Source organism: Schistocerca nitens, chromosome 9 (genome assembly GCF_023898315.1).
Source record: "Schistocerca nitens isolate TAMUIC-IGC-003100 chromosome 9, iqSchNite1.1, whole genome shotgun sequence".
NCBI classification, from domain to species: domain Eukaryota; kingdom Metazoa; phylum Arthropoda; class Insecta; order Orthoptera; family Acrididae; genus Schistocerca; species Schistocerca nitens.
Genome location: NC_064622.1, coordinates 157,498,872 through 157,511,371, shown reverse-complemented (window position 1 = coordinate 157,511,371; position 12,500 = coordinate 157,498,872). Strand labels below are relative to the sequence as shown.

Below are 12,500 nucleotides of genomic sequence, written 5' to 3'. Positions count from 1 at the left end.
AGGTGTTTGATTAAATGAAATCGGTGCAGTATCGTCTGATTTATTGTCATTAGTTCTTTCGATAACCACAATACGACTGGCCAATTCATCATATTTTTCAGTCAGTATTTTTGCCTGATCATCGTTTTTACTGTCAGAAGCATTAATCTGTTTTTGCAATTTACGTGTAGTTTCGTTCAGTTTTTTAACGTCAGCTTTGATGACATCGCAATCCTGTGTTAGTTCTAATTGTTCGAATCTGTCTGTCACTGAATATCTACTGTGTGTGTATCTGTTTTTGATTTAAGATCAGAAATTTCATCACGTAATTCCGCGTTCAACTGTTCGATGGTATTAATTTTGTCAGACACTGTAGCAATATTGTTGTCTATGTATGTTTTTGCTTTCGCAAACATTTTACGCTTGTCTTCTTGTCTCTGTGCAGTGATTGTTTCCATTACTTGATCCTGAATAAATTTGCAGAAACGCGTATCACTGTTTTGTATGTGCTGATTAAAGCGCTCGTCAATTTGAGTGTTCTGTTGTTCGAATTTCACGTCTATCTTTGCGTCCATTGTACGCAAAAGTTCTGCCATCATTAATTTAAATTCGTCACGCAATTGTGTAGCTTTTTCAGAGCATTGTTTAGCGACTCCGCTAATTTCCTCTCTAAGTGTTTCTGTTGCAGCTGTTTGTATATCCCTTAATTCTTGCGCAACAGATCTAATTTCTTCGCTACTTTTCTTTGAACAAGCCTCAATTTCCTCGCGTAACTGTTCCTTAGTGTCATGACATTGTGCGGCAATGGCTCTAATCTGTTCACTAAGCTGTCTGGAATTGTTATCTAATTTTTCATTTAACTGTTTGGAATTGTTGTCTAATTTTTCATTTAACTGTATGAAAGTGTTGTCTAGTTTTTCATTAATTTTATTAAATTTTTTGTTCTGTTCACTAAATTGTTGTTGTAGCAATCTTGCCATAATTTGTTCCAAGTCAATATTACCGGCTCTATTCTCTGTGCTGTTTAATGGTGGATCTGGAATTGTCTCGCTTTCTGTAACCATTTGGTTATTCTGAGATTTACAAAAAGGTTTGCCAGTCGAATGTACACTGTCGGTCACTATTTCGGAATTAAATAAATCCGCCCTATTTTGTGTATCCTATTCATTTTCATTAGACAAATTTGTCTGTTCGTCACTTGAATTTTTCAAACCGGGTGTGTTAAGCTGGGCAGCGCTCATTACAATAGGGCGTCCCGCGTTATCAATTGTCGTCAAATTAACAGAGGAGACAATTGAGTTCGTTTGCTCATCAGTAGGATGATTGTCAGTAAACGGTGGATTGTCATCATTACACTGCGCGTCACAAGCACTATCGGTGAACTTGCTTAAGTCAGTAATTTCATTCATTATACCTCACGATACATTATTCATAGTCTTTCGCGGCATTTTTACTATAGTGACAATTATTCACACATGAAATAAGCACAATGCAAAAAGCAACAAACACAAATACAACAGAGCAACGAATTGCCGATGATCTGAGGAAAGAAAGTCACAAAATTAGTAAACACGTTGCGCCAAATGCTAATTATATTAAGTAAATAAGAGCAGATATCTGACTACTTCTCAAAAGATTCTCAAAGAAATACGATCCTGGACCGGATGTCGCCAAGTGTAACCTCCCCTCAAAATTTCGAAAGACAATATTTAAATGTTAGTGGGAATAGAACCTAGTGTAACCTTCCCACAAAAATATGAAAATGAAAAGAATTGAATAAGAATTGCAAATAGTACCAAATGTTAGCTTCCAACAGTAATAAAAGTCAATGATAATAAAAATGTGCAAAAAATGTTAAATCCCTACAAAATTAACGTTATGATGAACCTGATAAATTTTATAAGGTCATCTGCGATGACCTTAGGCCCTGTGCAAATCTGATAAATTGATTCTGGCAGGAAAAGCATAGGAAGTATTCTTTCAATTGTAATGATTATTTTCTTAAAAAATTGCTTTCAGAACAAAATTATTATTGGGGCGATTCTTGAACAAATTAATTACTGTTAAGATACATTACATTATCAGATGAGAGCAATGCTGCTTCATTACCTTATTTAAAAATACACCTCGTCCTGAACCTTGACCAGAGCCCCATGTCGACGGCCGCCGACTCCTCACACACAACTGCGACTGTCTCTCGCGCGCTACTACATGCTCTCGCGACTCGCTATGCACAACAACTGCCTCGCAACTGCAACTACCGACTCCCTACATGCAACTGCCTGAACTCTCGCGCGGTCAAGCGCAGACTAGCAACGATAAAAAACTCTTTGGTCAGAGATTCTGTCATGCCTCGCCATCGCTGTTAATGAATACACTGAATACATACGCGTTTCAAGTCCTAATGTTCCAATCCCCGTAAAACCATAATGTTGAATTAGACTGATTGCCCTAAATGATTAATGATATGACTGCGTTGCAGTTGAAATTCTTTCTTGCTTGCGAAAGCTAAACTTCCATATCATAAAATTATTCAACATATTAAACTTCATCTTAGAAATCACAATTCCTGGGTATCAAAAACGAAGTTAACGCGACGAATCATTTACTCGTATTCTTCCAACAGTTACTACACGCAATGCACCGTATTTTCTCTCGCTACCTTTTGAATATTTCTTATAAATCCATACTAAACGGAACAAAAGCATGTCTCCGTGCAGTATAAGGTATGCCGTCGGTCAATATTAAACAGAACAAAAGCTGGTCTTGGTGCTATATAAGGTATGTCGTCTGTCAATCAAGAATACACTGCAGGGGCTGACTATACAACCATTTAATTTCGTAGTACATGCAGTCTACGCCAAGCACTTTTATCTTTCCCAGCGCTTATGGATACTGCGTGGGGTCGCTATAAAATCTCTTTTAGAGCACGTTTTTACACACATTTGCATATAACAAATCCACTACTTGTGGTTCCCCTCGGCCGCTCGACAATATTCTTCGATAAACTCTCTTGACTTAATGATTCGTATTGCACGAAAAGTAAAATTAATTGCTAACGGTCGTCACAAGCGAACCGTTACAAGGTGTTCAAGTTAAACACAGTTTGTTCATTAAGCAATAACTTCGGTGGCCAATTTCTATGTACGTTAATCTCTATTTCCTCCAGTAGCTTTAATACTTGTTCTTTTACTGTTCTAAGCAATATTTCTGAATTAGCAGAATTATTAAACCTACTGGAGGAAATGGAGATTTACATACATAGAAAATGGCAGCCGGAGTTATTGCTTAAAGAACAGAACGAGTTTAACTTGAATGCGTATTTGAGGAACTAACTACTATAAACAGCACCCCTTATTTAAACAGTTACAGTTTGATTTCATCATTTGTCACTAGACGTCTTGTTTTATATACCTTGTCATGCTATAAGTTTTTCCGTAACTAGATTTTATACCACTTTTACACATTTCATTATGATTTTACGAGGGTGGTTTGATAAATCTGGAAAATTTCCACGAAAGAACGGAAGATATTTGTTCCGCATTCATGGCTGGTAAGCTTGATTATTCCAAGGATCGTGTAAAGAACTCCAGGAATGTAGTGTGTTCAGTTCATTGTTGCCAGCCGTCTGAACTGATCAGTGTGTCGGCTGCGATTTAAAATGAAAAAAAAACCGAATTTCGTGCTGTTATTAAACATTATCATTTGAAGGTTTGGACTGGCGCGATTGCTCATAGTCGACCAAAACCGCATCCGGCACAACATTTTCAGCACTACATCTGGCGTTGTTTAATAGCAATCAATAAGACTTTTTGAGAGAATTTGTGACTGTTGATGAAATGTAAATCCATCATTACACACCAGAGTCAAAACGACAGTCAAAACAATGGATAAAGGCTGTTGGAAACGCACTACACAAGACACAGATTATTTTGTCAGATTGTAAGGTGATGGCCATTGCTTTTTTTTTTTGGAGGGGGGGGGGATTCCTAAGGAATAATCCTCATCGATTACTTGAAAAAAGACAGAACCATTACTGAACCCTATTATGCTTCATTATCGGATCGTTTGAATCATGCGTTCGCTGGAAGAAGACCAAGGTTGGCGCAAAAAAGTGCTCTTTTTACCATGATAATGCACCATCCAGCACATCAGCGATAACAATGGCTATAGGGCATGAACTGTGGTTTGAAATGGTTCCTCAACAACCCTGTTCACTAAACTTAGCCCCAAGTGATTTACTTCTATTGCCCAATTTGAAACTTTGGCTTGCCCAAAAGAAATTTTCGTCAAATAAAGAAGTGATAGTTGCTGCGAACGAGTATTTTGCAGAGTTTGACAGAAGTTATTTTTTTCGATGGGATGAAAAATCTTGAGTATCATTGGACCATGTGTATATTCCTCAAAGAAGACTATGTCGAGAAGTAAGGTGAATTGTGTACAACAACATTTTATTACTTTTTTATCAGACTTATCAAACCACCCTCGTAAATATGGATTTTATGGGTAAATATTCTATCGTATTTTTTGTTTTACTGTTAGACATTCAGCTTAGCCATCTGAAAGCAGTTTAATTAATGACTATGTATATCCTGTTTAAAATTTCTGAATCTGTGATACTGGACACTTACTTCATCTCGTGACTAACACGGCTACAGCTCGAACTTGCCGAAGTGCAGGACGCCCTCAGGCCGTCGCTAGGACTTTTTCATGTACCTGCTTGTACAAAAGAATTAGACGTTGATTCTCGAATCAGAATACTCTCAATGGAATATATTACCTCCAGCCATGTTATCCTTATTATTTAATGTTAAATTTTTTCGTACATTTGACTGTCAGTTAAGTTAATTATTTGTAGCTACATTAGGTTTTTCTGTTTTGTTTCAACAGCTCTGACAATGCTAGATTCTCTGCCTCGTGATGACTGGGTGTTGTGTGTTCATCATCATTTCATCATCATTGACTCGCAAGTCGCCGAAGTGGCGTCAACTAAAAAGGACTTGCAATACGGTGGCCGAACTTCCCCGCATGGGGCCTCCCGGCCAACAATGCCATACGATCATTTCATTTTCAACATTATTTTACTGTGTTAGATAACATTATTATCCATTGGAACTCTGTGGCGGATTAAAACTTCGTGCCACACCAGGACTCGAACTCAGGACTTTTGCTTTTCGTGGGAAAGTGCTCTGCCAACTTTTTATGATTTTTTGTTCATTGCATTTGTTCGCGGCGTATGTTCCTTGACACCTGTTCAAGTTTATCGTTGATCCATTCACTCAGTTTTGTTTTTTTTTTTTTTACAGAGGGCAGCTAACCCTCTGACCGAACACGCTGAGCTACCGTGCTGGCAAAACCAACTGAGCTACCCAAACACGACTCATGACCCGATCTCACAGCTTCGCTCCCGCCAGTACCTCATCTCCTACCTTCCAAACTTCGAGTCGCGTTCCAGCACACAGTTTCAATGTTCCAGTAGGTTTCATATAAGCGCACACACCGCTGCAGAGTGAAAATTCGTTTCTAACGAAGTAAATGCACTGTATTTAACTGTCTCTTCTTAATTTATTGTTTAGGTTCGCAATGAATCTGAACGGGAAGTCAGAGCTACGCTATGGCTCTTTGCGCTAGTTCCAAAAATGAGATTATTTTTGGTATTTAGATGATGCTTCAGTTAGCCACTCGACTCCACCACGTCTCTGAACTCTAGGCAGCGTCGGCAGTGTCTAGCACCTCGACACGATTATTCTGTAGTTTCTCAATGGCTGTGCTTCTGTAATTGCGGAGTACAATAAAAGTCATCCCGAAACTGAGCATTATGTCCTCACGTGACAGACACCCACCTAGCTAGCCTCATGTACTCAGACATTCGCATCCATTATCATATCAACATGGCACATATTCCTTTGCTGGGTAATATCAGTGAAGACTGCTGCTATACCACTAACTCTAGGAAACAAATGCATAGCATACATCCTCCTAACAAAGTTGTCCCAAACGAGAATAATGGTGACACCACACCAGTATCTCTCTCCACAACAGCTGCAGAGATGGAACGTGTCTCATGGGCACTCTGGAAGAACAGCTGACGAGAATCATTATCCTGCCTAAACCTAAACTCATATTTAAATAGGACACTGTGCCACAGTTACTATATCCACCATGGAAGGAATGCATTAGGGGCAGGGCTCTCTATCCAGTGTAGGATTTTGATGATCGTTAAGCTTTCTCTCTTGAGTAAATCATCAAATTTTTCTGAAATTGCAATCATTTGTTTGTACTTGTACATCTACTGGTTTCCATCCCTCTCAGATAGTTTCTTCATGGTGCGTTTGTTTCCTTTTTTCTTACGGTTTATTTATTCCGTTACTGTCTTACCTTGTTTCCAGTTGGTGTGAGGTCAGAAGTGGATGAGGAACTTCTCGTTGCACATGAGACCTAGGAGGGATCTTGTCTGCTCTTTGTCCTGCATACTGTTTTCACCCATGTACTTGTACCTCTCTGTAAACTATTTCTCATCTGTGATATCAATATTCAATGCCTCGACTTTGCCACATCTAGATACTATAGCAGTTCGATCAAATTTTTTGCTCATATAAATGCAGATGAACTATTCATTGAAAGAGGGACTGAGGACTGATGATTCGCTCCCCCCCACCAACCACAACGAATTCCTTTCGTAAGGGGAATGCTTATGGTGGATCGACAAGCACGCAGTGAATCCTGTACAAACTGTTGATAGACAGCCTGATGGGAGATGCACAACGCAGAGTTTGCTACAATGTCTTTAAGCAGGACAGGTATTTTTGGAGGCTTCATTCAAGTCTCTTGTTCTGAAATTGTACTGTTGTATGTTTCCTCCTCCTCGTAATTCCCCACACATAATGAAATGACATTGCAGGATGGCAGTAAAATCCTGATCTGGAGTAGTTTGACTGATATCGCCGACCTTTTATCCGCCAACGTGCTGGGCACACTAATTTCATCTACATTTATTTTCTGCGCCATACTGTTTCCCTTTAACTGGAATATAACGCATACACTGCGTAATTATCTCATTTCTTAGTCCATATTTATCAAACCTCTTGGACAGCAAATACTCCTGTGGGACTGGAAAAAAATGCAGATCTATAAAAAGGGTTAATGATTATTTTACACATATAGTTTTTGCATACCCTATGGCATTGATCAAGTTTTTGAATTACTGGTAACAAATTATTATTTTTTGTTTCTTTCACGACAGGTGCGATAATTATGCTCGCTAATAACCTGAATTTTAAATACGCATTTCACATTAATAGCCTTCCCCCACGACGCAGCTAATCTGCATACAATATCAGTTGCCCAGTCGCTTTGAAGTTAAATGCCATTGTGAGGGCACTCAAGAGTTTCTACACTCATTGTATAAGAGAGCACTTAGTGTAGTTCAGAGATTACAGCTGGAAGGTAATACAATGAAAGTTCGTTCAGTTTGCATTTTTCGCTCTATCTTACTCTATAGCATGAAGTCTTGGAACAACTCTGTGCACTCACAAAGAATATTTTCAGTCCAGGAAAAAGCAGTTCCAACGATCGGTTATGTCAGATAGCGATCTTAAAAAAAGAAAGATCATTGTTTTACAACTTGCCAACAACGAGGTCATTCCAGACGGAGCACAAGCTCGGGTTGTTTCCAGGATGAGGAAGGAGATCGGCTGTGCACTTTCAAAGGTACAATCCCATCATTTGCCTGGAGTGAGTTGGGAAAATCACGGAGAACCTAAGTCTGGATGGTCGAACGCGGGTTTGAGTCGTCGTCCTGAATACGAAGTCCAGTGTGTTAACCATTGCGCCACATCGCTCGAATCTTGAAAGTAGTCCTGGTCAGTGTTCAAGCGTCTCGAAATTCTGACTGTGTCTGTCTCGTGAGATTTGTGGTTAATGATACGGATTCATTCGGAAGGAACAATGGTTAATAATATGGGTTCAACAAAAAAAAAAAAAAAAAGAAACTGCCGTTTCACTCACTTCCAGAAAAGGTGATCACTACTCACGAATTAGGCCTTACGCCTGTTCCTACTGGCCGACTCCTGCCTACAAGGCAGTACGAGAAGCGATATACGCTTGCGGCACACGTGATCAGCACGTCGCCGATCTCTCCAGATGTTAATGCCAGTAGAATATTTCGGCGGGGTACCGGGCATCAATCCCGGGTCCCTCACCTTTGAAGGCATTCGAGTATGGAGGTGGTCACTCAGTAACATTAAACGGAAAAAGATTTGATTAATAAGATTTGTTTATCAGTTGTACAGGAAGATGTGCATTATTTCGTAGTTTTCATTTCCAATACGACTGCGGCAGAACTGTAAATTTGAGTGATAAACCTCAGGTTTTCGAATTTAAGTTGAAAGGCTTCCTTAAGACACAACCCTTTTATTCTATGCCGGCGATCCACGCAGTACTGTAGTAGTATTTATTGCGTAAACTACTGTAAACTTATTGTTCTTTCAATTTTTATTTTTTCCTCTTTTGATAGTTAAAATTTCTTGCCGTCTTTCTCTGAATTATGTAGTAACTCGTTCCATGGCCAAATGCCTTTGAGCCACATGGTTCTACACATCCTTGTCAATAAAATTAAATGACAGTTGTAATGAGACTAATATCGCTGTCGCCTGTGTATACCAGTTATCATTTAATCATTACAAGTAAGACTTTTATGGCTCACTGCAGTACAGCACATTCTATTTTTAAGAAAATCTCGTACAAATGAATGTAAAAACGTTGTTAAATTACTATTTACACTATCATTAACATTACATGAAAGGAGTCAAGTGTAGCCCAGTAAACACTAAAAGTTCAAAATTAAGCTGCTCCTCATGTCATATAAAGGGTGATTCAGCTGCCCCTACTGATGTAGTTTTATGCAGCCCGCTATGTTAGATCTGGTCTTCAAAAACCACGAGCGAAATTTCCACAATCTCTCGCTCGTTACGTGCAAACTGTTAGTCCAACAGAAAAAAAATCACCAAGACATTTATTTAATGAAGTTAAATTTTGTACTGGCATACGTTTTCTCTAGGGACCGTAGTTTTCGAGTTATTCAATAAAAACGTAGGCTAGAGGTGTGACCTTCAAACCTACATCCTCACCCACACTCAGCCCCCACCGGTCAGGATTTCTAGTGTGTTATTCATGACACTCCATCCACCACTGTACAAAAATTTGCGACTGCACGAATTATTTTCCCCATTCGACCTTTTCTGGTCTTTATTGATTGACCTATTACGCCACCGCCTTCGTCGAGCACGTAATATTGTAAAAGTAGCGTGTGTGTAAACATTGTCCAACAATTTGGAAAATTTGGAAATTGTGGTAAGGACTACGGGACCAAACTGCTGAGGTCATCAGTTCCTAGGCTTACGCAGTACTTAATCGAACTTAAACTAACTTACGTTAAAGACAGCACACACACCCATGCCCGAGGGGGTGGGGAGGGGGGGCGGGGGGGGGGGCGGGTAGAGACCCACGCGAACCGTGACAAGACGCCTTACGAACACATGGCTAACCCCGCGCGGCAAACATTGCCCAACAACTCTGTGAATTTTAACAGCGTATAATAAACAATTCCATCGGCGTATTCATCAGGGCTTCTGACTATGAAACTACTGTGCTTCTAAGGCTCAAACTTGGATGGAATTATCAACGCTATTAGTTTTAGCGTAACGTTTACCTTAGTAATTTTTCGTTAATTACCCTTATGCGTGCGTTCAAATTAATAGTGTTAACAAAGTAGCCGACTATGCTAGTGCCGCAATAGATCAATCAATAGAGACCACAAAAGATCGAGTATCGTGAACAGTGGGTGTGGGGATTCGGGGTTGATTTGGGGGGAGGAGACCATAACTGCGAGGTCATAAGTCTCATCGGCTTTGGGAAGGATGAGGAAGCAAATCGGCCGTCCCCTTTCAAAGGAACCATCCCAGCATTCGCCTGTGGTGATTCAGGGAAATTACGGGAAACCTATATCAGGATGGGCAGACGTGTGATTGAACCGTCGTCCTGCCGAATGCGAGCCCAGTGTGCTAACTACTGCGCCACCTCGCTCGGTCTCGTGAACAGTTGGTGTAGTCGCAAAATTTTATTTAGTGGTAAGAGGGAGTGCCACGAATAACACACTTTAATTCTAGCTGATGAGGAATGTGTGTGTTGGGAGGAGGTGCGATTGAAAGTAATTTTTGTACGTTTTCTGGAATAACCATGGTCTCCAGTGAATGCGTATCCTATTCCGATATTTAACTGCCTACAAAAAGGTCCATTTTTCTGTAGGACTAATTGTTTCCGCAAAGCGAGAGAGAGAATATGAAAATCTCGCAGGTGTTTTTTTAAGGCCATATGTAACACTGTGGGTTGCATAAAACGACATCTGTAGGGGCAGAGAAAGCACCCTGTATGTCTCATACAGAATAAACAGATTAACTTCAGTAAAATATATTTTCATAACGTTATTGTAGTTAATGAAGCTTTCCAACTACTCATCCCTTCAGAGCCTAACGAGTATGTGAATTCCCAGCACACTTCTTGTGAACGACTAGAGTACTTTGAAGTTGGCTAGCAACAGAATTCCAGCCGATAAATAAGGTCAGACATGAGATGGGACAGAAGGGCTTTACCTAGATGTGATATAGCACTCGGAGACTTGATATCACGTTTTGTAACGTGAGTCCCAAATCGTCATGGACACGTTGTTTGTACTGTCAGTTATTAATCCTGTTACACAGAGTAGCGTCTCTTCGGCTGCGGCACCGCTAGGGTAAGACGTCTCCTTTACTCCTTCTTCGTTGTTTTCTTTTTCTTCTGTTCGTGTGACGCAGAAGTTCTTGCTGTGATTAGCCTGTAGAGTGTCCTGACTGCCACGACAGCGATTGTGAGAACTAGGAGCGCTCCAGACAGTAGCAGGGCAGCGACGTCCAGCAGGAGGTACTGGTACCAGCTGAGGTCGAGGGCCGCGCTGCGCAGGTGGGGGGCGCCCCGGTGCCTCAGCACGTACTCTGTCCAGTAGACGGCCGTCTCCACAGGGCTCTCTGGACGGTCCCAGAACAGGCGGGACCGCAGCTCCGCCTTCTCGCGGTATCTGCAAACAGAGACATGTGACATCAGATCTGCAAGTACACTGGATCTCATAAATGAAAGCGAAAAACTAAAAACTGTTAACAGATAATCACGATATGTGTTAAATGTGAGTAGGCTTACATAAAGCATAGGACAAGTAAGATGAAACAAACGAATCGTGAAAATACAGTTACAAACTAACAAGCTCAAATGTAAGGAAGATATACGTATCAGCTCAGAATAACTCTTAGCTCTAATGCGAATAGTTATAAATTTTTAGTTATCTCATCGGGAAAATCCGATGTCTGTTCAGAAAATAACCGCTGAGTTCTACATCGACATCTACATACACATTCCGCAAGAAACCGTACAGCGTGTGGCGAAGGTAACCTGTATCTCCACTGGTCATTTCCTTTCTCGTTGCTCTCATAAATAGTGCGAGGGTGAAGCGACTGTCTACACGCCTCCGTATGTGCCCCGGCAGAAAATCCAAAGAGTTTCTGGTCATATGTTAGCGGCTAGAAACAATCAATGCCTTCCCTGCGTGAGAGCAATGGAGATACTATTGTAGACAGTGCTGCCAGAGCAGAGTTACTAACACAGCCTTCCGAAATGCTTTCACAAAATAAGACGAAGTAAATATTCCAGAATTCGGATCGAGAACAGCTGCCAACATAACAAACGTAGAAGTAAATATCCTCGGAGTAGTGAAGCGCCGGCCGGAGTGCCCGAGCGATTCTAGGCGCTACAGTCTGGAACCGCGCGACCGCTACGGTCGCAGGTTCGAATCCTGCCTCGGGCATGGATGTGTGTGATGTCCTTAGGTTAGTTAGGTTTAAGCAGTTCTAGGGGACTCATGACCTCAGCAGTTAAGTGCCATAGTGCGCAGAGCCATTTGAGTAGTGAAGCAACTTAAATCACTTAATAAAAACAAGTCTACTGGTCCAGACTGTATACCAGTTACGTTCCTTTCGGAGTATTCTGATGCATTAGCTTCATACTTAACAATTATATACAACCGTTCGCTCGACGGAAGATCCGTACCCAAAGACTGGAAAGTTGCACAGGTCACACCAATATTCAAGAAAGGTAGTAGGAGTAATCCACTGAATTACAGGCCCATATCGTTAGCGTCGATATGCAGCAGGATTTTGGAACATACATTGTATTCGAACATTATGAATTACCTCGAAGGAAACGGTCTATTGACAAACAGTCAACATGGGTCTAGAAAACATCGTTCCTGTGAAACACAACTAGCTCTTTATTCACATGAAGTGTTGGGTGCTGTTGACAAGGGATTTCAGATCGATTCCGTATTTCTGGATATCCGGAAGGCTTTTGACACTGTACCACACAAGCGGCTAGTAATGAAATTGCGTGCATATGGAATATCGTCTCAGTGATGTGACTGGATTTGTGATTTCCTGTCA

The 12,500-nt window shown here is 40.8% G+C and overlaps 1 protein-coding gene across 7 annotated transcripts in view; it reads right to left on the bottom strand.

Moving 5' to 3' along the window:
* Positions 1 to 8,618: 8,618 nt before the first annotated feature.
* LOC126203640 (UDP-glycosyltransferase UGT5-like) overlaps positions 8,619 to 12,500 on the bottom strand; it is a 66,874-nt gene continuing 62,992 nt past the window's right edge. For all 7 annotated transcript variants that reach the window (XM_049938015.1, XM_049938018.1, XM_049938019.1 and 4 more), the window contains exon 6: positions 8,619 to 11,089. In XM_049938015.1, the coding sequence (XP_049793972.1) occupies positions 10,783 to 11,089 (307 nt within the window). In that variant the 3' untranslated portion in view covers positions 8,619 to 10,782. The remainder of the gene's footprint in view (positions 11,090 to 12,500) is intronic.